Raw genomic sequence first — 27,358 nt, forward strand, 5'->3', positions numbered from 1 at the left:
TTGTTCAATCGGTTTCCCATTGTGTACATGCTTTCTTGGTGAAGTCTCCAGGGGTGGAGGTTGAGAGCAGATCCTCCTTGGTGGACCATTAGCATGTTGGCCACTTCATTGTTATACCTGAATGCCACCTCTCAACATGTTCTAGCAGCATTTACAACAATATTTTATAACTTCACATACTATAGTAATACATATAATCCAACAGGATATTAACCTTTAGCAGATCAAGACTTTTAAAATACCAAACAAGGCATACCTTCTACAGAACTTATCATAATTACATGACATTGGTAAATACAGAGTTTCTGGGGTGGTGCTCTCAGACACAGGGTGTCACAGGGTGATCCAGTGGATATAGTGTACTTAGATTTTCAGAAAGCCTTTGACAAGGTCCCTCACCAAAGGCTCTTAAGCAAAATAAACAGTCATGGGATAAGAGGGAAGGTCCTCTCATAGATCAGTAACTGGTTAAAAGACAGGAAACAAAGGGTAAGAATAAATAGTTAGATTTTAGAATGGAAAGAGGTAGATAGTGGTGACCTCCAGGGTCTGTACTGGGACCAGTATTGTTCAACATATTCATAAATGATCTGGAAAAAGGGGTAAAAGTGAGGGAACAAAATTTACAGATGATATAAAAGTACTCAAGACAGTTAAGTCCAAAGCAGACTGCAAAGAGTTACAAAGGGATGTCACAAAACTTGGCACCTGGGCAACAAAATGGCAGATGAAATTCAACATTAATAAATGCGAAGTAATGCACATTGGAAAACAAACAATGTCAACTATACATACAAGCTGATGGAATCTAAATTAGCTGTTACCACTCAAGAAAGATCTTGGTGTCATTGTGGATAGTTCTTTGAAAACATCCACTCAATGTGCAGCCTCAGTCAAAAAAACTAACAACGTTGGGAATCATTAGGAAAGGTATAGATAATAAGACAGAAAATGGCATATTGCATCTTTATAAATCCATGGTACGCTCATATCTTGAATACTATGTGCAGATCTGGTTGTCCCATCTCAAAAAAGATATTGGAATTGGAAAAGGTACAGAGAAGGGCAACTAAAATTATTATGGGTATAGAAAAGCTTCCATATGAGGAGAGATTAATAAGACTGGGACTTTTCAGCTTTGAAAAGGGACGACAAAGGGCAGGACATAATAGAGATCTATAAAATTATTACTGATTTGGAGAAAGTAAAAAAGGAAATATTAGTTACTCCTTCTCATAACACAAAAACTAGGAGTCACCAAATGAAATTAATAGGCAGCAGGTTTAAAATTAACAAAAAAAAGTATTTCTTCACACAATGCACAGTTAACCTGTGGAACTTCTTGCCAGAGGATGTTGTGAAGGCCAAGACTATAATGAGATTCAAAAAAGAACTAGGTAAGTTCATGGAGCTTAGGTCCAATGATGGTAATTAGCCAGGATAAGCAGGGATTGCTGTTTGCCAGAGGCTGGGAATGGTCGACAGGATGAATCACTTGATGATTATCTGTTCTATTCATTCCCTCCGAAGCACCTGGCATTGGCCACTGTCAGAAGACAGGATACTGGACTAGATGGACCATTGGTCTGACCCAGTATGGCCGTTCTTTCTTATGTTCTTAAGAAAAGAGCCCCATCCCTTTTTCTGCCAGATAGTCAAAAGGCCCATACAGTCAGCACATTCTGCTTGAAAAATGTTACAGTAAAATATATACAGTAAAAAGAAAGGACAGTTACATAAAGTGACCACATCTCATGAACTGCACTAGAATGAGAAATGTTGTCCTACCTGTCAGTTGCTGGAAAGGGATCAGGTGTTCCCTTTCCTTGCAGTTACTGGGCAGTTCTGCTGCCCGGTACAGACTAACAAGGGTCATGGGACCCAGTTCTCTCCACTTCCAAGTTAGAAGAAATTCTTCCATAGGTAAAATTACTGACATATTCAGTGCATATTTAACAAGCTATATTATACACATGGTAAACTGGAGAAGGCCTTATTTTTCTTGGCTTTCAATCTGTGTGTTTTATTATATATATATTTATTGAAAAGTAAAGTAGTTTGGGTCAGTGGCCATGTCTTTCCTGAAAAAGATGACACACAGCTAAGACAGCATGTATCCCTCCCAGAAATCTGCATGTCCAGACCTTTACTAGTGGGCAGTAGTAGTCAGGAGCATCTGAATAAATACAGGAGGAAAAAGGAAGAGTGATATATTGAGGAATATACAAAATAAAATCACAAAAGGAGAAGGAAAGTCAACTAAGTTCTCTAAAGAATCTGCTTGATTGGACATGCTCTATTTCCTCACAGTTCTCATGTGCCAACCATCCTGAGCATGCACAATCCCCACAGACTGACTGAGCATCCTGCATATCAAGGCTGCAGAAGCTGAGTAGAACTTTCCCTGCAATTGTTCATCCCAGCTCCTGCAAGCAGCTATGGCATGGGGCACAGAAGCTGACAGCAGGGATTCGGTCTTATCTTGTGCTCTGAATGCCCCCTTTGGCATTCAGGCAGTATGGAGAAGAAGGAAGTGGCCTGATTTGAATACAGAGAGGTGAGGAACAGGGTAAGGGAAAGGAAAAGATACAAGAAGACCTGAGCAAGTTGGATAGGATCAAGAATCATGAGGGAGGAGAATGTGGAAGCATCTGGGGACAGGATCTTGGGGAGAGGGGTAAGACAAGTAATAAGGCAGAAGGAGCTGAGGAAGAGGGAATAGAAGCAGAAGGGAACAGAGAAGGTTGGGAGTGAGATTCGGTGATGGGGAGGGAGACAGTGGTAGAAGGGACAGCAACAACTAAAGTGCATGCACCTAAAAAACCCATTATTTATGAGCCACAGCATTCCTTTGCAGTTGTGCTTGGGACAGATAATGAATTATAAAATACTAAGAAACATAAAAAAATCAGGCCTTGGGTATCTCAAGTTGGGCACCAAAATTTAGTAGAATCTTTTGACAAATTTGACCTCAGTCTATCTGTACCCTCAGTTTCCCAGCTGTAAAATGCAGATATTACCACCACCTAATCTAAGACCATGTCTATACTGACGGTGACAAATTCGCCGCTACCAGATCGATCGAGCGGTCAGTGTGTAGACCCGCTCAATCGATCAGGAAGTCGATGCTGGTAAACGACCCCCTCAAGTAGCGTAGCGCTGTGTCGATGGGAATGCTGTTCCTGTCGGCACAGCGCAGTGTAGACAACGCACAGAAAGGAAGCACAGCAGTCACCATGAGTTACACAAGCTACTCTGCGTAGTTTGCGTAATTCCCGTCGACTGCCGCCAAATCTCCAGGTAAGCATAGACCAGGGCTAACAGTCATGTTGTGGAGATAAATTCATTAATGCTTGTGAAGCATTTATATACTATTATGAAAACACCATGGGAACACCAGTGAGGAGATTAACTTTGCATGCAGTGCAGGTTTTGCAGGGTGTGCAGTAAATAAAGTCTGGGCCCAGACAATAAATGTGGAGGATAAAAAGAAATATTGATTATGCACCCATTCACTGAATGAGGCAAGAGTCCTGGTGGGGGGAGAGGGGGTGGAAATGTACATATGGGCAACCTTAATTCTGGTATTTCCTAACTTTTGAATGCTTGACTTTGCAAACTTAATGGTCTTTTAATGTAGTTTTTTTAAATGTAAAAACGTGCCGTATCTGACTTTTATACTAGTTAATTTTTCATATTAAACTAGATGAAAAGAACTGGCCTAGTAGATTTCTTATTATTTGTGCCTAGCCAATATCCATTTAAAGTAGAAAATCTTGTGAGTCACCAGAAATAGAAACTATTTTCCACCACAAATTCTGAATAATGTATAGCAGTTTCTTCTTACCCTAGTGGTTCACAATACACCTTAAAATCACTTTTTAATTACCATCCTAACTTTCTCTCAATCGTAACTTCATTTCTAAAATTATTTAAATTGCTATCCTCTTGAGAATCATAGAAATGTAGGGGTGGAAGAGGCCTGTGCTGAAACAGAACCATGTAAATCTTGACCATCTCTGACAAGTGTTTGTCCAATTTGTTCTTAAAAACCTCCAATGATAGGGAGTTGACAGCCTCGCTTGGAAACCTATTGAAAATCTTAGCTACCCTTTAGTTAGAAAATTTTCCTAATATCTAATCTAAATCTGCTTTGCTACAGATTAAGCCCTTTACTTCTTCTCCTAACTTCAGTGGACATAGCAAACAATTGATCGCCATCTTCTTTATAAACAGCCCTTTAAACATCAATGAAGTTTTATCAGGTCCCCCCTCTGTCTTCTTTTCTCAAGACTAAACATGCCCAGTTTTTTGGGGTTTTTTTTTTTTTTTTTTTTTTTTTTTTAACTTTTTCTCATAGGTCAGTTTTTCTAAACCTTTTATCATTTTTGTTGCTCTCCTCTGGACACACTCCAATTTGTTCACATCTTTCCTAAAGTGTGGTGCCCAGAATTGGACACAGCACTTCAACTGAGGCCTCACCAGTGCTGAGTGGACCGGAACAAATATCTCCCATGTGTTAACACAACAATCCTGCTAATGCAGCCCAGAAAGACACTAGCCTTTTTGGTAACTGTGTAACACTGTTGGCTCATATTTAATTTGTGATCTACTGCAACCCAGAGATCCTTTTCAGCAGTACTACCCCCAACCATTTATTCCCCATTTTGTAGTTGTGCATTTGATTTTTCATTCCTAAGTTAATTACTTTGCACTTATCCTTACTGAATTAAATCTTGTTGAATTCGGACCAATTCTCCAATTTAGCAAGGTGGTTTTGAATTCTAATCCTGTCCTCCAAAACGGTTGCAATCCCTCTCAGCTTGGTGGCACCTGCAAATTTTATAAGCATTCTCTCCATTCCATTATTCAAGTCATTAATAAAAATACTGACTAGTACCGGACCTGGGACTGAACACAGTTCTTTCCCTATTTTGGCATGTGTTCCCTTTCCCATCGTTCTTGGTATTAATTGTGTTGAGTATCTGGTCCCCATTAACCTTTTTAGTGAAGACTGAGGCAAACTGTTAGGAGCACGAACCACTGCTGCATGAGATCTCAAATCCTGTAACCAGTTTTCAAATGGTATGAAGTATTAATCTCAACTCTAAATGTTCACGAGGAGAATAGTAGCAAGACAGAATTACGTGATTCTAATTTGTGGTTATCATTAAGTTATTTTATTTTTTAGTTGTTATATATGCAAAGCCTCAAAAATATTAGTATTTGTAGCACTGCTGCAATTCTCTGACCCAAAGTTGTAGAAAATTAGTCCCCTGATGTTACTGACATCATAACCAAATCCTTTTTTCATATTCAAGAAAAGCTACAACTGCTCAATGAAGTAGAGAATATAAGGATTTCAAAAAAAAAAGATCATTAAGATTCTTCTCCCTTCGTGCCTCTGATGCAAGCACTAGAGCAGGGGTGTCAAACATCTGGCCTGCCAGCCTTTTTGGTCTGGCCCCTGGTGGCAGTGCGCACTGCCGCAACATCTCGTGGCGTGGTACTCTCTCATGGCGTTGTGCACTGTCGTGAAAGAGTACAACGCCGTGAGATTTGGTTCTCTTGTGCCACCTGTGCGATAAGAGAGTATACTCTAAAGCTGCATTGCAAATGCCTGAACAGCCCTTATGAGCCGCCCCACTGCAAGATTAGACATTGTCAAGCAAAACCTGCCTGAATATCTTGATCTCTGGGCAATTTCAGGGTAAGAAATGGCAGTGAGAACATGGTAAGAATTTGCCAGGTCTCTTATATTTGCACTTACCAAGATTTTTTTTTTTTTTTTTTTTTTAAAGTACCTTTCCCTGCCTCGGTGGAGGATGCCCCAGAGCTGTCTTATTTATTCCAGGGACCCAACCCCAGAGCAGCCCAGGAACGGGAGAGCATTAAGGCAGCTTAAAGTCATTTCAGTCCCCACTCCACTGGGCTGTGAGTTCTGTGCCAGAGCTCTCAAAGACATAGCCCAGAAACTGATATATCCAAATAGAAATCTAAGAAGGTGGCTGTCTGTTTGACTGAGGATTTATAACCTCAGGATTTTTCGTATGCCAGCTAAATCTACACATTCAGCCTGGTTAAATGGACTCAGCACTGAAAACCAATTGTTACAAGTTTTAGCCAAAGTTCAAATCACAGCCGCAAAGCCTATTAAAGCCTCTTTACATTTTAACCCTGATACCGTGGCTAAGCTTTCCCCACACTTCTGCCAATCTGTGCTACAACACACATCAAAAAATTAGATAAACACATTTTAATAATCAGATGTTTCAAACAATGACAGAGTTTCTAAAGTTTAGAAGTACAGCACATTAAACTCAGAACACCCTTGGGCATCGTGCAGTAGTATAATTCTTAATCATTGATCCATTCTTTTAATCGTAAAATAGTAGTAGTTGTAGAAGTGAATTTACTGCAGTTTTTATATCGTTGATATCTAGCAAATAAAATATAATACTACATAAAAATGGTTGTGCCCAGTATTTCGATTTATGGTATGTATGGCCCTTTTGAAGTATATTTACTTCAAATCTGGCCCGCCATAGCAAATGAGTTTGACACCCCTGCATTAGAGTCTTTTTATCTTTGTTTACTCTGTGCTGAAGGCACAATCAATCCATGGTTCTCAGCACTAGCAATATAAACACATTAAACACTAACAGTGGTGGGAGTGAGGAAGACAATCATTCCCCATGCCTAATCATTCTTTTTAGTCATTTAATCTCAATGTGAGTTTGACCAGAAGGACTCTGGGGTCTAATGAGGAAGGGCAGTTTATCTCCTGAGGTCAGGCTCATGAGGAGCCTTGGAGGCCAACAAGACTGTATCCAGAAAGAAAATGAGGGAGAAACTAGCCCTGATAACAGCTACACCAGTCCCTTTGTGACCCTGGCCCAAAATCGTCAGAGCATCTCTGCTTTTGATCAGTGGGTGAGTTTTAAAGAGCCCAGAATAAATCTCTACTGCACTAGACAATAACTAGCCTTTTTAAGCTTTATAACATCACCTCCACCTCTCATTTTAACTGTACCTTTTAAGTGAGTATTTTAAAACACCTCACACCATTCATTCATACCACCCCGGTGAGGTAACTGTATGAATTTCATTTTCTTAGTAGGGAAACTGAGGCACTGAAAGGTGACTTGCATCCAAGAGATCAAACAGCTTTATCAGGTGAAAAACAAGCTGCCCATGTGGCATTAGACATGCAGCCTTTGATTACGACCAGGTGAAGGCAGCCAACATGAATCAAATCAAAGTAGTGAAGAAACCTACTGCCAAGGATTATAATTAGAGACATACTTCGCTGGGACAAGAGTCAGGTCAGTGGCATGAAAACTCAAGTGTGCTTGCTAGAGGCTGCTAAAAACTGACATGGTGGTGCCTTAGGATTTTTTCCTTTCAGTCTGGGTCTATCTTGGAACTCACACCCTAAGCTTGCCAGATGGTGTCTTCCTCATCCTTACATTCACAACTCAAGTGCTCCAACTGCCTATGAACTAGAGCCCTGCGCGGGACTATTTTTTCAATCCTGCTCCCATCCCACCCTGCAATAACCCACTTCCTGCCATTCCTGCATTATCTCTTGCATTTTTATCCTGCTCCCATACGCAAATAGATCCCGCAAATCCAGCAAGAGCAACAAATTCTCCCATACTACAAAAAAAAAACCCACGCTCAGTTATTATATATATAAATAAATGGAATTCAGACATAATTTTTACTGCTAAAAGAATAAAACAAATCTTGCTTAAACCATGTTAAAAAAATACTTTAATTCCTGTTATAGACACCAAATCTCTTTCTATTCCTCACTTAAATTTAAGTATTAAAAGTTTTCAAGTGTTTTCCTGCAAATTATCTCAGTCTATTTATTTGGCTCACACAATCCCTCCCGCAACAAAGTATATTTTACACACTCCTGCTATTATGGCAGTGGGTCCTGCGGGATCCCAGTCCCATTGTAGTCCCCTCTGCTGTGTACAAGAAGGGCATAATTTGCCCTCTAAAAAGCCAGTGAACACTGCCTCACATATGGATCATCACTTAGATAAAACTTGGTGGCTGCAGAAGAGCTCAGCCATGCTGAATGGGGATGGGCTGAAGAATCCTGGAAGAGAGGGGTTCTCACATCAGAGCTAGGGGATTGACAACCATCACACAGCTAATTATCTCATCCAAGGGAGGAGGATGAGAAATAAGATGAAAATTCATTTCCTACTGCCCAAAAATGAATTAAGAAGTAAAATGGCAAAATAAGTTGTCAGGCGCAAAGCAAACTAACACTAACTACTGCCACACAGACAGAAGATTTGGTGGCAAGATGGAGGAGTAGGCATGCCCATCACTGGCTGCATTAGAATATTATAACAAACAGTAAAAATAGCAGATATAGCTCAAAATTGTGGGTGACACTGGGCTGCAGAAAACAAACTAGGGATGCTGCTGAGAACATGTATGACTAAAATTTAGCTCTTTGCCATCTCTCCAAAGATGGAAACAAAAAGGAGACAGTTACACATAACTCAGATTAAATCTACAAATTACAAATCCTCCATTAAATCTAAATCTACACTACAAAATTAAGTCCGCCTAAGGTACGTTGACGTACAGCTGCCACAATAATCAAATCGCTTTTGCATGTCCATACCACGCTCCTTGTGTCGGCGGTGTACGTCCTCACTAACAGCGCTTACATTGATGCAGAAAGCAGTGCATCATGGGTAGCTATCCCACTGTACAACTCACCACCATCTGGCTCAGGGTGTTTTGGGAAGGGTTTTCAAAGCCTCATGGGAGCAAACAAGTCACGCAGGGGTGACTGGGAACATGGTTTCAAGGTCCCAAAATGCAGTTTTCTCCATCCCAAAATATTATCTGCATTGCATAATGTTTCACGCCTCTTTTCAAAAGCCCTGCAAACCCACGTGGTCCATTATCTCTGTGAGAAGCATGGATCAGGCCCTGCTCTTCAGTATTGTGCTGACCATTACAAACACAACACACTTGGTCCTTCAGTATTTTCAGAGCCTACAGAGGAGCCGTGAGGTATATGATGATGCCTTGCAGGCTGCCTTGCTGACAGACATAGAAAGAAACAACTCAAGATTGTTGCATGAAGCAGCTGCAGACTGGAGGGTGCTGCTTCTGTGTCCAAGAAACAAGCAATGACTGGTGGGATCAAGGTGTTATGCAGATTTGAGATGATGAGCAGTGGCTGCAGAACATTTGAATGCACAAGCTCACATTAATGGAACTGTGTTCAGCGCTCGCCCCAACCCTCTGGTGCAGCAACACCAAAATGAGAGTGGCACTCATGGTGCAGAAACAAGTGGCGGTTGCTGCGTGGAAGCCGGCCACGCCCATTGCTACCGATCAATTTGGAGTTGGGAAATCCTCTGTGGGGGTTACTGTGATGCATGTGTACAGGACCGTTAATCGCATCCTGCTACAAAGGACTGTGACTCTGGGCTACGCGCAGGACATTCTGAATGGTTTTGCAGCAATGGGGTTCCCAAACTGTGGTAAGATGATAGATGGCATACATATCCCAATTTTGGCACCAAACCACCTTGCCAAGGAGTACATCAAAAAAAAAAAAAGGGCTACTTTTCTATAGTTTTGCAAGCACTGGATCACCAGGGATGTTTTACCGACATCAGTGTGGGATGGTCAGAGAAAGTGCATGACAAACGCATCTTTAAAAACACTGGCCTGTTCAGAAAGATGCAAGCAGTGACTTCCTTTCCAGACTGGCAGATTACCATTGGGAATATGGAAATGCATTAGTGATCCTTGGAGATCCAGCCTATCCTCAATCCCATGGCTCATGAAGCTATACACCAGCCACCTCAACAGCAGCACGGAGCGCTTCAACTACAGCCTCAGCAGGTGCAGAATGACTATTGAATGTGCCTTTGGCAGTTTCAAAGGGCGCCAGCACTGCCTACTCACATGATTAGACTTCCATGAAAAAAATATCTCCATGGTTGTAGCTGCCTGCTGTGCGCTTCATAGTATCTGTGAAGCAAAGGGGGAAAAGTTTCTGCCCGTGTGGAGTTTGGAAGTGGAACGCTTGGCTGCTGATTTTGAGCAGCCAGATACTAGAGCTGTAAGAAGAGCTCGATGGGGAGCTATATGGTTCAGGGTGGCTTTGAAAGACCATTTCAATAGTGAGTCACAGTAACATGCGTTGCTGTAGTGTGCTCTGCTTGGCACTGTTTTTTAGCACTCTGGTATGAACTTTGTTATGAGTCCTGTGTGTATGGTAATATAAAATTCTCATTTCAAACACACATACAACAACCGTGTCTCTCACAGATCATGTATGTGTGACTGTCTGTACTCTTCCTCAGGGTGGAGTAGTAGGAGTAGTGCAGCAGCCCCAGAATATATGTGGAATGTGAGGGGCGTGGTGTAAGGAAGTCCTGGAATGCAGTTATGATACACTGCAGCATGAGGCGAGCACAGGTGACTTGGATCTGAAGATCTAGAAGAGTCTCCAGAATATCTGTCTGTCGCTTCAGAAGTGCTATCATGCCGTGCTGCACGTCTCTGTCCTTTTGAGGCAAGTTTCTCCTCCACACACTCTCCCTTTCCATTCTGTCTGCAAGGGTGCTCCTCCAAGCAGAGGCTTGCAGGATCTCTTGGAACACGTCATCCCATGTCCTCTTCATTCTCCTCTTTATCTGGCTGAGCTGCTCTACTGGTGTGGAAGGAGGGACCCCCAAGCCACATTTCCAGCTACAGAAGACAATGTATAGAAGTATTATTGTGAGTGTTCTCACTCCCCTTGAGCCACCCAGCTACAAGCACTACATTATCACTTCTCCTTGGGATTCATGGAGCATAGCAGACATCCCAACCATGATGAGTACAGCCCAGGGGGGAAGGGAGCAATTTAGGACAAAGAGAGGAGAAGGGAAGCAAACAGGCATCAGTATATGCAGATAGGGCAATTGAACTGAATACTGGCATCGTTTTCCATAGGCAGTTATTTTAGCTGATATCTCACTCCTGAGGGTAATGGAGGCTCCTGCATATAACTGGCTATAGACCAGGTCCGTATGCTTCTGGCCCATGTGCTGCAATGGTGCCTGCTGAAGTAACTGCTGACCGCTGTGGAAATGTGTCTTACAGTCGTGGAAGAAAGAAGGCAGCCCTCCCCAGAAACTTTTGGCAGAGGATTGCAGACCTCTTGTTTCCTCAAAGATTCACAGGACATCCTGGTGCACATAAAAAACTGTTTCGCAGGGCCTCTCTGCCTAGCTGTACAGGGGAATAAGACGCAGATAGCAACTCTACTTCTACTAGTTATTTCACTACCTCTTCTAGCCTGATTAAAAAATAGTAATTGAACAGATGTGTCCCTGCAATATCAAAGGAAATTGCATAATTACCAGAGGTTTCTTCCCCTGCCTCAGGCTCGTCGGTGCTGGATGGTAGGAACTGGCTCGACTTCTCCGGCATCAGAAAGAGGTCCTGGCTTGCTGCATCACTAGATTCCCCCCCAGTCGCCTGTCCCCCATACTCCTTCTCTTCATCCAACACCTTCTCCCCACTGTGCACTATGGAGGCCTGTGACTCCAGCTCCTCTGAAGTACCCACAGGGCTCCTGGCAGCGGTGCTGGGGTCTCCCTCAAAGATGGTATGCAGCTCCTTGTAGAAAGAGCATGTTTGCAGCTCCGCTCCATAGCAACTGTTTACCTCCCTTGCCTTCTGGTACACCTGCCTCCGCTCCTTGATTTTCACAAGGTGCTGCTACGTGCCCCTGTTGTGTACTGGATTGGAACTGTCCCTGCACAGCCTCTTCTCCCCACAGACCCAGGAGATCCACCACCTTCCTCGTGTGTACTCCAGGCAGAAGCGTGTTTACTACCTGGAGCCACCATGGTCAGCTGGGCAGTTGCATGTGAGCTTTCCACGTCGCGCAAACAGGAAATGGAATTTAAAAGTCGTGGGGCTTTAAAGGGGAGGGGCATGTACCTGTGTACCCAGTCACTGAGCAGCAGAGTTCAAAATATCACGATGGGGACACTTTTGTGGGACACCTCCTGGAGTCAATGTAAGCAACACAGTGTCAACACTGACACTGTGTCGATCTAACTAGGTCAATCTAAGCGCTACGCCTCTCAAAGAGGTGATGTTAAATCGGTGTAGCAGGGGAGTGACGTTTTAGTGTAGATTTAGGTCAACATAACCTGCCTTGCATCGACCTAACTCTGCAGTGTAGACCAGACCTAATTTTCTTCCTCTAGAGGCAACACCTCCCTTTTTGCATAACCAAGATGACAAGAAATCCTTCGGCTGATTACAGTAAACAAGATAAAACAAAACAAAAAACCAAAAAAAGCAAAGAACAACTGTCATCTTAAGCAGCCTGAAATTAATGGGGAACAGTATGTTTCCAGCTATATTTTTGCATTCACAGTAATTGTATAATCTTTCTCTGAGAGAAGAATGTAAATTCTGTAACTGCCAGCCTAATTAAAAAAAACAAAAAAACATTCAAATCCTTGACTACTGTAATACACCAGGGTCGGAGGGCAGCCAGAGAGTGGTAGAAGGGAGGTATATAAGCCCTAGAACAGGGGTGTCAAACTAGCTTCCAATGGTGGGCCACATTTCAATAAAATGAACTGAAAGTGGGCCATACCCTTGGGGCGTCTTACCCTCCACTGAGAAATCACGCTGCGTCCTCCCTTTCAGCGGCAGCTCGCAGCATGATCCCCGCCGCTGAGAAAACTCACGGCGTTCTGACTTTCGGCAGCAGCTCCCGGGGTATTGCCAGGCGGCAACCGCCATGAGCCGGAATAAAAAGGTTGACGGGCCGTATACGACCGCCAGGGGCCGGACCAAAGAGGATTGCGAGCCGTATTCGGCTGCTCCCAGGCCAGACAAAAAAGGTTTGCGGCTGGATCTGGCCTATGGGCCGCATGTTTGACACCCCTGTCCTAGAATGATCAAGGCCTTGTTCCCTGTGGACTATGGGGAGGTTACTACAGGTTAGTTAGAGCACCTGGAGCCATTAAGACCCTACTAGGGACCTGATAAAAACCCCCTGCTTCAGCCAGGCAGAGAGCGAGAGGAAGGAGAGCTGGTGGGAGTGTTGGAGAAGTGCAGTGACTGATGGAAGGACCAAAGAACCAGGGAAGGGGAACCCTGGGAGGGAGGCTTCCCTCCCAAGCCCCTGGTTCTAAGGTACAGAGGGCCAAGGGGAAAAGACCCTGCCAAAAAGGTGGGAACGGGACTGAGAGACTCCACCAGGCAGGAGGATTGGATGAGACCCTGCCCAGGAAGAGAGGGGGTAGAGATCCCCAGAAGCTGAAGGGGCAGAGTGGGGGAAGTAGCCCAGGGGCAAAACTGCAGCCAGAAGCACTGTCAGCAGCGCATAGCTGCTATTAATAAGGCCCCTGGGCTGGGATCCAGAATGGAGGATGGGCACAGGTCCCTTCCGCCACTGAGCACTACCAGAGTGGCCAACGCCCAGAAACAGGGGTAACAGGCAGAGCCCTGATCCACCATGAGAGGGAAAAGTGCAGGACCCATGGTAACAGAGCCTGAAGTTTGCCACACTATAGATATGCGAATTGGTTAAATCTATAAAGGGAGAGAGAGAAGAAACACCTAAGGTTTCCAGAGTTGAAAAAGGAAGACTTATAGTAAAGGCAAATATATAAAGTAACTGATACATTTATGTTTGACAAGTTTCAATTTTGCAGACTAGTGCAATTACTTTTGTACACTCTAATTTCCTGAAACTTGTTATTAAAGTGTGGCAGTGAATCAGGAAAAGGAAGAAAGCAAAATAAAGTTTTAGCAATTTAAAGTTTATTATTTTGTAGTTAATATTTCTTCTGTGATGAAGTTTTTGATAGTTTAGTAGAGTGGTTAACTGTTTATTCTACTAACAAAGTAGCTGCACTTAATAGAATTCAAAAAGCTTCACAAGAACTTTGGCTACTTTGTAAGGGAGGGAATTTGGAATCTCAAAAATTCAGTTTTAGTACCACATCTATATAACACTTGAAAGAAAACAGTCCAATCCTCTTAATGAGCAATCATGTTCCTTTTAGAAATTAGTTTATCATAAAGGGGATCTACAAAGCAAAAGTAAAATTTTCACTTAAGTCTAGATACCCATACTAAATGTCCATAATAACCAGGAGGTATTCAGCAAAAAAGTAAGTATTATGTAACTTTAAAAGTAAAACAGTTTAAGTCTGTATGAAATCCTTTTGTTTACATACTTTCTGGTTCACTCAGATATCATAAATCGAAGAGTTATGTGAATACTTATGGTATCAGCTTCTGGGAATATCTTCAGTGAACAAGAATGTACTATTATATTAGAAGGGAGAAAATATATACATTAATTACATCCTATTGGTTGGTGAGTACACATAATACATGTATCTGTGCTAATTCAAATTTCATTTTCATTATATGTTCACATTTAACAGACAGTGTTATATGAGCAACCCAGAATTGAAAAAATCTTGCAGAGACAGGTTCTAGCAAACAAACCAGTGATTCTTATCTAAAATATATCACTATTAAAATAATTAGCCATTCATAACTTTTAATATCTAAAGACTGGCATATTAAAAAAATTTCATCCTCAGCAGACTGAAATCAGATTCTTTCAATTTTCAGGTACTTCAAAATAGAAAGGAAAACCAATGTTTTCTCAAATTATATCATTTGCTGAATACGTGAGTGAGCAAGTATGTCAAATGTCATCCTTCTAACAGCAAATATTTAGAGCCCCACAAATCCGCAAACATCTGCTTTATATCCACAGATATCCGCATCCATGGATATAGATGTGGATATCCGTAGATCATTTTTTGGCGAATAGTGGAGTGGATGCGGATCTCAAAAGCAGGGAAGCAGCTCTCTGCAGCTCATAGCCTTTTAGATCAGGGGAGGTGAAGGGGTAGAGAAAGGAGTTGTCCTCTGATCAACTGTTCTGCAGGGCTCCTCTAGGGAGCCCTGCAGAACAGCTGATCAGTGGTTATCAGGGGAAGCCCAGTGGAGCAGCTGACTGGTGGCCAGCAGAGGAGCCCCACTGAACAGCTCTTGGGAGGGTGTGCCCTCCCCCGCCGGCTGTCGATCAGCTGTTCGGGGGCTTCTCTGCCAGCCAGCAGGGGAGCCCCCCAGAACAGCTGATCAACAGCTGGCAGGGGAGCCACTCTCCCCCACACGAGCTGTTCCGCAGAAGCTCCCCGCCCACTGCCGATCAGCTGTGCTCCCAAGCCCTGCAGAATCAGCTGTTCTGTGGGGCTCTCCAGCGCACTGATCAGCTGTTGGGCAGCTGCCTGGACGGGTTTGGGAGCCCCAGAGCTGAGGATGCGGATCACCATATGGCGGATGGTGGTCCAGGGTAAGATGATTGCTGTGGATGTGAATTGGATGCGCAGGACTCTATAAATATTCACTTTTATCCTTAGATAAAATGATCCAAAAAAGTAATAATTAAGTTTCTGGTTAGATCTTAGATATAGAATTGGAATGAACTCCATGCAATGAGTGTGATATCTCAGATCACAAACAGAGATTTCTCTAACCAAATGATTAACTTCCATACATAACAACAAGAACAAGTTTTATACTGCTTATTTCTCTTACACAAAAATCATAGTACAAGTTTCATATATTGCCCAGCTTTTTCTATTTTTCAATATACTTCAAAATTATTTCAGTGAGTTTAAGGAGGCAAAAACCTCTAAAGGTGTACTGGATACCCACATCCCTCTGTTTTGCTGAGGTTCATCAAGTGCCTTCAACCATTTCAAAAAAGTGTGGGCAGCCATTATAACTTCAGTTCTACAAATCTATTGCAGATTATATTAACACGTTATTTTTTGCAATAATTGGTTGTCCTGGGAGTTATCAGAGACCCACACAGTTATTCAGAGCTTTCTTCAATCCAATTTCCACCCTCAACATGTTCATTTGATTTTTATGACACCCATTCGTTGACGGATAACATTTGTAGCATATGTGTTAAATGTATACTTACATACATGTGTACATACACAGCAGCAAAAGTACTGCATCCATTGAATAACCAAAACCCCGGACACATTAATAAAGCTTTGTTAATTGTATACAACAAACATCATCCTCCAAAGTTCTTGATTTATGCTCACTACATCAGGGTCGGTGGAAAAGCATATTAGAGCGTGAGTAGATTTATATTACCTCCAACCTTAGGCCCACCAGCTGAACCTGGCTTTCTTGCACTGTTTGAAGGATTTCCGAGTTTTTTAGGTGCAGGAACCTTGAAAGCTGAAGCTGCTGACGATGGCCTATTTCCATCCACTGACTCCTCATCATCAAAGCTTTTATCTACAAAAGGATTTATAAAAGAAATTTACCTATGAGGACAGAGATTTTTTTTTTAAATTGCTCTGCTGCACTTTTTACAGAAATTTACCAGAAGATCAAATAAAAATCAATACTAATTATTTTGCCCTTTGTCTATGGCATGGGAAACAGATGACAAAGAAAAATAAAAGGCATTTTAACACCACAAGATTTTATACAATACTACCTTTGGATTTGCAATTATCATTGTAATAGTAAACACAAAAATGAATCCTACATATTTAAACATCACAAAAACAAAAACTCTCTGCACAGGTTAAATGTTTCCTGTTCATCATCTTCCCAAAAAATGAATATAATTTCCAGCTCATTCCAGGCTATCGAAGAGCAATGCTTCTCCCTTTTCTTCTACTCATGCATGCATTTTCTGCTACACATCCTCCCACAATGTGTCTACCAACACTCCCTGCCTCATTCCTTCCACCCAGATCTTGCAACTTACAATCACAGATCCGCTTGCAGATCAACCGCCTCATTCCTCTGATAGCTCTTAATTCCCCTCACACTAAGATGCTCCCAATACCTCACATGGCCACACACAATAGATTCTCAATACCAATCAAAGATTCTATCCAAAATTGACAGAAAACACCATAGCTCCACCACTGAGATTTGTGCCGGCATCTTTCTCTCTCTTCCCTGCACTAGGTGCTGAAACAGCCAATCAGCTTCAAGGTGACATCATCTTCTGGTAGCCACTGCCAGATGAAAAGGTGAAAATTCTTCATACATATAAATTCATTCCCACACACAAGATCTGCAGCCACAATTTCAATCCTCCTTTAAAAATTTCAAAGGCATACTTTGCTCTAGGGTTTTCACTTCCTCTCACAAAATACAAGGGCTTGTCTTTTGTTTGCTCAAGTCAGAAACTCATCTCCAGCTAACAGTTAAAATAGTCTCAATACAGGATGTTCGGCAGTTGGTTTTTAAATTAATTTAAAAAATATATATACAGGATTCCAGAAGCAAACTGACCATTTTAATTCATTTAATATAAAAAGCTGATTTCTCTAGAACCCTGCAATGTATGTAAAAACAAACCTGTAGTTCATATCATAAACAACATGGGTGAGGCTGAGACACAGCTGCATGACAGTGATAATAAGCCAATTTAGCACATTTCTTTGCTGGAACCTGTCATGTCTTTAAAAAAAAATCACAGCACTGCTTTTATTTCAGGAATTTTATATGAATCTTTAATCTTGGTGTACACCAAACGACAAAATGTTCCCACTAAAATGAGCTACATTTAAAAAGATAACCTCCTGGGGGAAGACGCATTCACTATCACATGAGAGCAAACATGTTTTTCCAAATGGCATTTATAGCAACATTTGATGTAAAAACACACTGAATATTCTGAGGTTTAGTTTAGTTTCTTAATGAAAGTATGACTTCAGAAATATTTTTTTTTAACCAAAACAAGATTTGGTTTTATTAAAACCAAAAAAACCCACTATTAAACCTCTACTTTTAATTACAATCAACTAGAAAATATCTGTAATGTATATCTGAAAATTTTCTCCAACATGCTTATTTTCTTTCAACCACCAATTTAAGGGAATATGACTAAGAATACTTCTGAGTATGGACATATAAGCAATCAGAATGCAAGGGGAAAGGCACCGAAAAAAACCACAGTAGTCCATGCGTTTCCATGGAAACAGTACTCTATTCACACAAGAATTGAGAGAATACACTTCAGTTCTAACTAAGCAAAGACACTGATTTAACATTTAGTGTCCTAAAAACATAATCGTAGACATCAGCTTTTTTTTAAGCAGCTGGATCCACTAATTTAAACAAACACAAGATTAAGTTTATAAGCTTAATGCTGCATAAACAAATGTTAATGCTAGTGTTAATACAGAGGATTCTGACTCAGGAAAAAGGAACAAATCATTTCAAAATAGTATTAAAAAACAGACTGTAGATGAAGCTAATTTTTAACATCTTTTTTTAAACAATGTGATAAAAAGCCACCTAAACATATTTTAAACTATTATACCAGAAGTAGCTGATTATTAAAACTCAAATTTAAGTTATTTTTCCACTGAGAATCCATACATTTTGCAGTTTTTTCAGCTTTGACGATGAAAACAAGCTAGACTTTCCTATTTTCAGCCAAAAGCACAATATTGAAGTGTATGAGTTGCAAATATTGTATAGGAAGGCAATTTTTATTAAAAATGAAACTGCTCCAGTGTAATTAAAAAGTAATGGTAAGACGTCTACTGATCTTATATTTGTATAAGTTCTTATTCCAGGGTACATATTAAGCTGCAGTGAGTTTAAAAAGAATAACGGACAGATTTCTACTAAAAATGCATGTAAATTACGCTATAATCCTACAAATATATACATTTAATGTGACAGGGACACCTCTTTAATTAAAAATTTAAAATCTAAGGTTATAAAATAATTACATTTGAGATATGAGTGGTGGAAAAAACATTTATGTAACTCAGTTCGGTGTATCCCTACCTGTGGATATCTGTGTTCAAGTGCAGTATGTGCCAGAAGTTTGTAGCCTGACACAGCACCATATTGTGAGAGGGAGCCTTGCTTGGTATGACAGAGGCCTCAGTAGTCCCACAGTCTAAACTGCACCCCAAGGGATTACACTGTCACACTGTCTGTCATAGGAGCCCCAAACCCTCTTTTTCTGCTCTTTTAACAAACACCTCCTTTAAATCCTTTACCAAACTGTTTATCTGATCACTGCATCCCTTCCCTACAGAGCACCTGCAGCGGACATCCACCCTGCATGCAGAATGAGCTGTAGCATCATAGGCTAACTCTCAATTCCATACTCAGCCCAACTAAACCCCGCCCAAACCTACAGTGGGGAAGGTGAAATAATCCCAACTCTGTTTTGGCCAACCTGGTGGTGAGGGAAAAATTCCTTCCCAGCCCCACAGGAGAGCAGCAGCTAGCGGAATGCCTATAGCAGATCCTGACCAACCTGTATTTCGCCACTTTCAAGGGTCAGCGGATGAATTACGCTCAGCTTGGTCAGGATGAAAGAGGGCTTCCCCTGTCCTTCTTGCACCTATCTACTCTTCATCCTCTTCCGGTCACCTGGAGGGGATGAGTCACCATCCTCATGCAATGTCTATGCCCCTGCCCTTACCTTCTCCCAGCAATCCACTTAAAATGCAGAGCACTCTTTGGTCAAGTTGGATCTTAAAAGTCAGTTTGAAAATAAACTGAAATAAAGATCAGAGCAAACATTACTGACAAAAACAACGAGAGTCCTGTAGCACTTTAAAGACTAACAAACAAAGACTAACAAAGCATAAGCTTTCGTGGGCTGTAACCCACTGTAACAGATCTGACAAAGTGGGTTACAGCCTATGAAAGCTTATGCCTGCAGAAATTAAATTTATTAGTCTTTAAAGTGCTATAGGACTCTCGCTGTTTTTGCTGTATACGGACTAACATGGCTACTCCTCTGGAAAACTACTGACAAAGTTCATTCAAAGCCTTAAACGCCAATTAAATTTTTTTTAAAAAATCACTGCGACTTCAATGGTAACAGAAAGCTTTTAAAATAAGAGTAATTTGCTACAATCTTGAAGTAGTGTACTTGTGAGCTTTTAGTCTGCCAAATTTTGAACATGCCACATGTGATTTAAAAATGCATTCGGACATACCAGAAAATAAGGAGCTACAACTGACCGAGACGTTCACAAATAATTCAAGATCTTTCCCAAAACCCATCGTTTCAAAGTAACATTATTACACAGAGCAAGATGTTTTCATTATAAAACAATGAGGGATATGTACAGATAAGTCTGGGGAGAGCAGAGTATCTAAATATTTTAATAATAGAATAAGATATCCATATTGTATTGCCAAAGGGAATTGACGAAGAAGATTGGCCTACTCAGCTGTTACCAAAATATAAACTATTTTAGTTGGCCTTAAATTCATAAAATTATGTGATATATCTTGCAAGCATCAGTCACTGTAGCTTTGCAGTGGTTAGATGGATGAACATCAGCTACATAACAGCAGAAGTAAAAGACATGCTTTCTATCGACAGATTCCAAAGGAAACTTAACAGAAGACAGTTGGTCCAAAAATAGATATCTGAGGGTCAACAAAAACCAGAACTGGAGTTGTACTGAACTAATTTATCAAATGTCTAATAATAGAGACTAAACAAACTATAAGAATGTCATGATCCAGTACATCTTATGATACTAATACACAAAGGCTTAACTACTGGCAGTGAATAAATCACTGAATATCTTATCTTGAATTGAAAGCAGCCTCTATACTGTTTCATTTGTCAAAAAATGAATAGAACAAAGTGGGAATTCAACTGACCATTTTTTCCAAGTACCTGTTACATGTATTAGATGAAATTAAAAAAAAAAGTGCTTAAGAGGATTTTGTTCTCTAGCAAATACAACCAAAGCTTGTTTACAATTATCTGAGATCATTGCAAAACACTACACCATGCAAAGAAGAATTGTGTCAGACCGTTGTAACCCTATAAGTTTGCAAACAATTGCCATCCCAGCGTTTACAAAATCCAACAAGACAGGGCAACAGTCATCCTCATTACCCCCCTTCTGGCCCAGACAATTTTGGTTCCCCAATCTCCTCTGCATGTTGTTCCGTCTTCCGATTCCCATCCCGAACTTCCCCAATCTCCTGATCCAGCAAGGTGGCAGAGTCAAGCATTCCAGTCCACATCTGCTCTATCTCAGGGCATGGTATTTGGAAGGGCATCTACTCTAGAACCGGCATGCGCCCTGTACAAAGGTTTCCCTTCTTCAATGAAGGCCTGGAAGTAGGCACGATATTGTTACAGTAGAGCATCAGCAAATTCCTTGAACTTAGTGTAAGCCAGGAAGTCATAGAAGACGACTTGCTTCCCAAGAAGATGGAGGTGCTTCTCTTCCTTGTTTCCAGTAGTGGACCAAGGGTGTTGCTGCTTGATCCTTTCTACAGCATCCTGGACCATCTGCAAGTTCAGAGCAGTATGGGAGAAGAGGAATTCTGACCCGTCAGTCAGGACGTAGCAACATTTCACCATTTCTTTGGGAGTGGCGGAACATGTGACAGGAGCATGCCATACAGCTCTGGCATAATTAACTGGGAGCGGCATTCTTGCCAGTGCCGATGTATGTAGGATAGAAGCTTATGCTGAGAGTCTTGAATCTCCTCCAGTGAGATGTGGAGTTCTCCCTCAACTCTCCTTAGAAGCTCCTGGAAACTGTTGGAAGTTATCTGGCGGGGAGGGAGATAATGTAGTTACCGCTTCATCCAGTAAGGAGATGGGCACCATTGCCGGCTCCAGTGGAACCACCAGGACCGGGGTGTAAAATTCTTCCTCTGCTATCAGATTTGTGAATCTGCTTGATGGATCCCTTCGGGGGGAAGCAGGCAGTGATTTTATTTTGAGTCGGGCGGGTTCTGAGAAAGGATACTGTGCTCTGGGTCCCCAATGTGGCCAATAAGCCAGATCTGCCAGAGGTTGCAGAGGTCCCCATGGCACATTCTGTGGAGGGGATATGATCTCCACAGAAGCAGAGGGACCCAATGCAGGAGGGGACATTGGGTCTGGTAAGGCAAAGATCTCTTGGGGTTCAGCCACAGATCCAGATCTTCCTGATGTGAGGGATACTCTTTCCTTCCTGGACATCAGTACTGGCACTGAGTAATTCTCCAGCACAGGCAGTTATCTTGGTTGGTCTGTAACAGATTTGGTAACATATTGTACTAAATATGTTTTCTCCTGCAACCCACAGTATATCTTTAGTAAATATGTGCCCCTTCTCCCACCAATATTTCTTTGGCATATCCCAAACTACTCTAATAAATTTGGATTCAGACCTCGTATAAAGATGAGCATGGCTGACACATGTCTCCTTCACAGTGCTTTAGTTGATTTTGATGGAATACAGGAAAAATATGTTTTGCCTGATAACCAAGTTGCACACTTGGAGAAGCGGTCACCACATAGTTACACAGACAACAAGAACTTGGTTAAATTAAATCCAAATGTCAGTAACAGGACCTGGCATGCTGAATCACATCTTCCTCCCAAACTCATCACCATGGGTATCTTACCAGTCTCACATGTTCATTAACATTAGACGCATTTTCTTTTCTTCCTCCTCCACATCCAAATTTCATCATTCCATCACTTTACCTCGATAATACTGGTAAAAAAAGAGAACCGTTCCTCTCCATTCCTACCAAAGAAGTCTTTGTCCATGTCATGGCTTGAATATTTACCAAACACCTACAACCTCAATTAGTAAGCCTGGTAAAAAGAGTTAAACACATGCGCCACATTCCCAAGCAACAAAAAGTTATACCCACTGCAATTTTATGACAAGATAATTATGTACTGTGTATTCTCCTTTCTGTGTCAAAATTGATGACACTATTACTTTCAGTCGGGTCTAATCTGAGGGGTCATTCACTCAGCACTTTCAAAACACACACACACACACACACACACACACACACACACACACACACACACACACACACACACACACACACACACACACACACACACACACACACACACACACACACACCCCCATGGTGTGTCCAAATCTTGATGCTTCCTTCCACACAACATCTCTACAATCCTGTCTTTCCTCAGTCCCCCAAAAGCTAAAATTCATCTTGACCAATGTGATCTCCTCTACTCTTACTTTGACAAATGCAATTTAGCCACAGGAAATTTATTCAAAACACTGCTAAGAATCTTCCTGGTTTGTTACCCTGATTATTTCACCCCCACTCTGCATCTTTCCAATGGCTCCCCTGCTTTCTACCATACTGAATTACTTTACTTTTATAAGCCCTTCTTGGCTTTGTCTTGCCTCATCTATTGACCGGCTTGACATCATGGCATTGACTGGTGATTGTTTTGTCTATGATGCCAGCCTTCATGACTTGTTAGTCTAATTTTTCCATTAGCACCTTTATACATTTGCCTTTGCAGCTCCATATGTAAAAATCCTCAACACCATGCAACGTTTTTCTTCCAAACTATGCTCAATATTCATCTTTTTTGATGTCTACAAAAGATAACAATGGCTTGGTAGTCACTGTGCTAAGAATACTGCTAATTTTGCTGTGGCAGGGGTACCATATCAGTTTTCAGTATAGATTGCTGCTCACATTCTTCATCCAATTGTGGCAGGGTCAGCCTCTGCCACACCCCCTATTTACCTTCCCCAGTCACTCACTGCACCATCCAGCAAAGTGCTGATAACAAAACTTAAACAATGCCAAGTGCAACATAAATGAAAGGCTCTTTCACATCTCTGATTCAGCTCTGAGTTCTTTCTTGTTTTCTTACCAGTGCTGTCTCTTAGGGCTTTTCCCCTCTGGAAGTCTCCCTTCTTCCAGGGTGAGTCACAGGACCCAGCCTCTCTCTAGCAACCCTCCTCAACTCTTCGCCAGCCTGTCTGCCGGGGGGTGAAGGGTTACCCTTCTCCAGGGCCTATCAGAGGGGCCAACCACTCTTCTGCAGCTACTCTTGCTAATTGTTCTCCACTATGTAGGCATCCCATGACCCCTTCCCAGCTGGACCATCTGATCCCTCATCTATCAGCATCAGCTATGAAGGTAGCAAGCTGATCCTTTACAAGTGAAGCTGGACCTTACTCCCTTAAGAGACCAACCAGCCTGCAACATACCAAATAACTTCTTTATTACCTGATTTTAGCTACCAACTGTCTCTCATCATATGCTAAGAACATAAGTTCTTTGAGGCAAGGACCATCTTATTTCATGTTTGTATAATACCTCACATCATAAGGCCCTGACCCCTCATCAGTGTCTCTGGAATTACTCTAATACAAGTGAGTCAACTTTCTACAATTTTTTAAAGAGTTAATTTAGTACATTTCTCTCCCTCGCTTCCCTTTTTTTTTTTTTTTCTTTCTTTCTTTTTTTTTTTTTTTAAGGGGGGGGGGGGGGAAGGAGAAACAAATAGAATTTCTTCCCTTTCTTGGCTTCATTCCACATTTCCTTTTTCCTTCCTACAGTAGATTATGGTATATCTTTTCCAACTGGGCTTCAGTATTATTTCCTCTCTTCTTTCTCTCTCCTTCCACTCCCTTGTATTTTTCTTACCCTTCACTGGGTTCATTACCATCTCCCCTATATTTTCAATCTCTCTGATCCTATTACTTCCAGTTCATAAGCAAGTGACAATTTCAAAACCTGTTGTATTCCAGTCATCACTTGCCTCAACTGATACAAAACTTCTCTCTGGCTTTTCAGCTTCTCACATTGCATCACTCCAGCTACTTAAAGTCAGCTCCCAGCATATCACAGTGTTTCTCTCTTCAGATCCTTCTTCCTTTCACATCAAGTGTAAGCTTCTAGTGCCCATGTTTACAGCACTTCACAACCCCATCCCTACTCTCTGCTGCCCATTCTGCCTCTTTGTTCTCATTATTAATTCCATCTTCCATTACCTGGGCTCCAGCTATGTCACCTTCCTGGAAATTGTATTTGTATTTCCTTCTTTCACAATGTCTCCTATGGATGGAACTCCCACTCTATTCTTCATCAAATGACTGCCTTCTCTTTCAAATATTTCCTTAACATTTTTATCCATGAGGCCTAACATTTTTAATCCATCTATTTTTAAAAATATATTTATATTAAACTGCATTGCCTGAAGTTTGCACTTACAATGTATGCATTATATTAATCTGAAAAGTGTATCTGTGTATCTCAATTAAGTGCCATGAGAAAAGAACTGTCTTCCTTCATGTCTGAACATAACCAAACATACGGTTGACATTCATCCAATGACAAAAGATACAGTAACCTTGCATTATTCAACAATATGGAACATCCATATAGGAAGAAACATTTAAACATTTGGCAGGTGTCTGTCTTCTACTTTTAAAACCCGTAAGACAAGAATATACCACAGCAGAGGACAGAGACCTTTAAGAATCTTGGTGATTCCGTTTTTGTCTTGTACCCACCTTAGCAATTTGCTATCAAATCAATAATAAAGCAGTATTAATGGATAAAGCATGTATTATGCGAAAATCAGTGTTAATATTTGCTTCCATAAATCATCATTTGTTTTATTATGAACATTACAAGATGTTTTCAACAATATCTGGGCAAAAAGGCTAAATTTACTTTTCAAGGATTTTATTAATAGGATTATGTAATGGACTTTTTCAAAGGAGAAATTAAATAAAATCAAACTCAAGTTAACACAGGTGTCAAAAATGTGAACTAGCATAAGATTCAGTTTATGAACAAAATAAAAGCATTCCTCTAGTAGCAAAATGCATGCTTTTGTTTTCCTTACCAATTATTTTAAAGAGATAATACTCTATTATGTGATTTATTTAATATACACAGCATGCTGAAAAAAATGAACAATGAACAAGCTTGAAGAGCAAACTGATTAGCAATTTGAAACTAGGCCATAATGAACCATCATGTACATATTACAAATTAAAATAAAAAAAAAATAAATAAAAAAAAAAAAAAGAGGGTCCTGTAGCACTTTAAAGACTGACAAATTTAATTTCTGCAGGCACAAGCTTTTGTGGGCTGTAACCCACTTCCTCAATAAACTGGGACTTGGAATGGTTCTCTCATTACAAGAAGTAATTGTCACTGTTCACACATTCTCACCTCCTAATCAATGGTTGTGAATAGGCCTCAACTACTCTAACTGAATGGACTTTGCTTATACCTAACTGCTCCATTGTTGTTCCTTACCCTTGGATGTATATATATATACCTCCTATCTGATTTCTACTCCTTACATCTGAGGAAGTGGGTTACAGCCCAGGAAAGCTTATGCTTGCAGAAATTAAATTTGTTAGTCTTTAAAGTGCTACAGGACTCTCGTTTATTTTTGCTGTATACAGACTAACACGGCTACCCCCCTCTGGAACTTTTCAATATTAAAAATTGTTAGATTCCTTAGATCCATGTGGCAGACAGTTGGAAAGAGGAGAAGGAAGGAAGCCAATTTATTTGTTATTCATTTTAATTCACTTTAAATTAGAGATGGGATAAATATTTTAATTCAATGTTGGAATACCAAAATATGAATTTCATATAGAGTGAAGGGCAGATTGCTATGGTCATTCTCTCCTGTGGCAAACTTGTTTTGCACCTGTGTTTTCAGGATGTTTGCCTTCCACTCCAAGTAACAGAAGTTAGGTAAATCTATTCTCTCCCCCAGTGCTAGGTCTGACTGTTGGAGTTTTATCTGGGGTGCCATAAGAAACGCTGGAGCTTCATTAGCCCTAGCTGCCCTCAATAAACTGGATTTCTCAAACACCAGAACTCGGAAATTCTGGAGTAGACAGCTACCATTCAACCCCACACCTTTTTTATGCAAAGGAAGGGAGAGTCACACTACCATCCACCGCCAAAACAGTTATTTTTTTTAAGTTGTGTGTATTAATATTTACTTCAATATCTGGAAACATCAAGACAGACAAACTAAGGCACAAAATTATGAGTTATTACTATTTGGGAATTGCCTTTTAGAAAAGCCTTTTAGAAAAGCTAAAACAGAGGGCTAAGAGAATAAAGCCCACGGTCCAATGGCTAGATTTCTTCAATAGCCTTGCTGCAGCCTTTTACAAGAGTGTACCACTGGTGCAATTAAAGAGATTTCCCCCATCTGTGAATAAGTAAAACAATTAAAATCATATTAAATTAACATCAAACATGGATATTATATCATGTGCCAGATACAGTAGTAAAATGGGGACCTGATGAATTCTAATATTACAATTAAAATGTGTATAAAAGGCAAGTTAACTGTAAGTGATATGGCTTTGGGAAAAATACTGTAAATTTTAATGACAGGGCTTATTTCATGGGCAATCATGTTAGGAAAGAGAGGTTGCATTCATATTGATTGCTTCGTTTAAATAATAAAGCAAAGTAGTAAGGCTGTTTGCAATCAAACATGCTT

General features: G+C 40.9%; 1 protein-coding gene across 17 annotated transcripts in view; it reads right to left on the minus strand.

Annotated features, from left to right (window-relative positions):
- CLASP2 (cytoplasmic linker associated protein 2) overlaps positions 1–27,358 on the minus strand; it is a 270,791-nt gene that overhangs the window by 162,582 nt on the left and 80,851 nt on the right. For 12 of the 17 annotated variants that reach the window (XM_067560901.1, XM_067560896.1, XM_067560898.1 and 9 more), the window contains exon 8: positions 16,210–16,356. In XM_067560901.1, the coding sequence (XP_067417002.1) occupies positions 16,210–16,356 (147 nt within the window). Of the gene's footprint in view, positions 1–16,209; positions 16,357–16,837; positions 17,051–27,358 lie in introns of those variants that run through there. The other 5 variants (XM_067560906.1, XM_067560904.1, XM_067560903.1 and 2 more) reach the window with 2 other exon arrangements.

This window comes from Emydura macquarii, unplaced genomic scaffold (genome assembly GCF_026122565.2).
Source record: "Emydura macquarii macquarii isolate MOO-44397 ecotype Brisbane River unplaced genomic scaffold, CSIRO-AGI_Emac_v2 contig_2321, whole genome shotgun sequence".
NCBI classification, from domain to species: domain Eukaryota; kingdom Metazoa; phylum Chordata; order Testudines; family Chelidae; genus Emydura; species Emydura macquarii.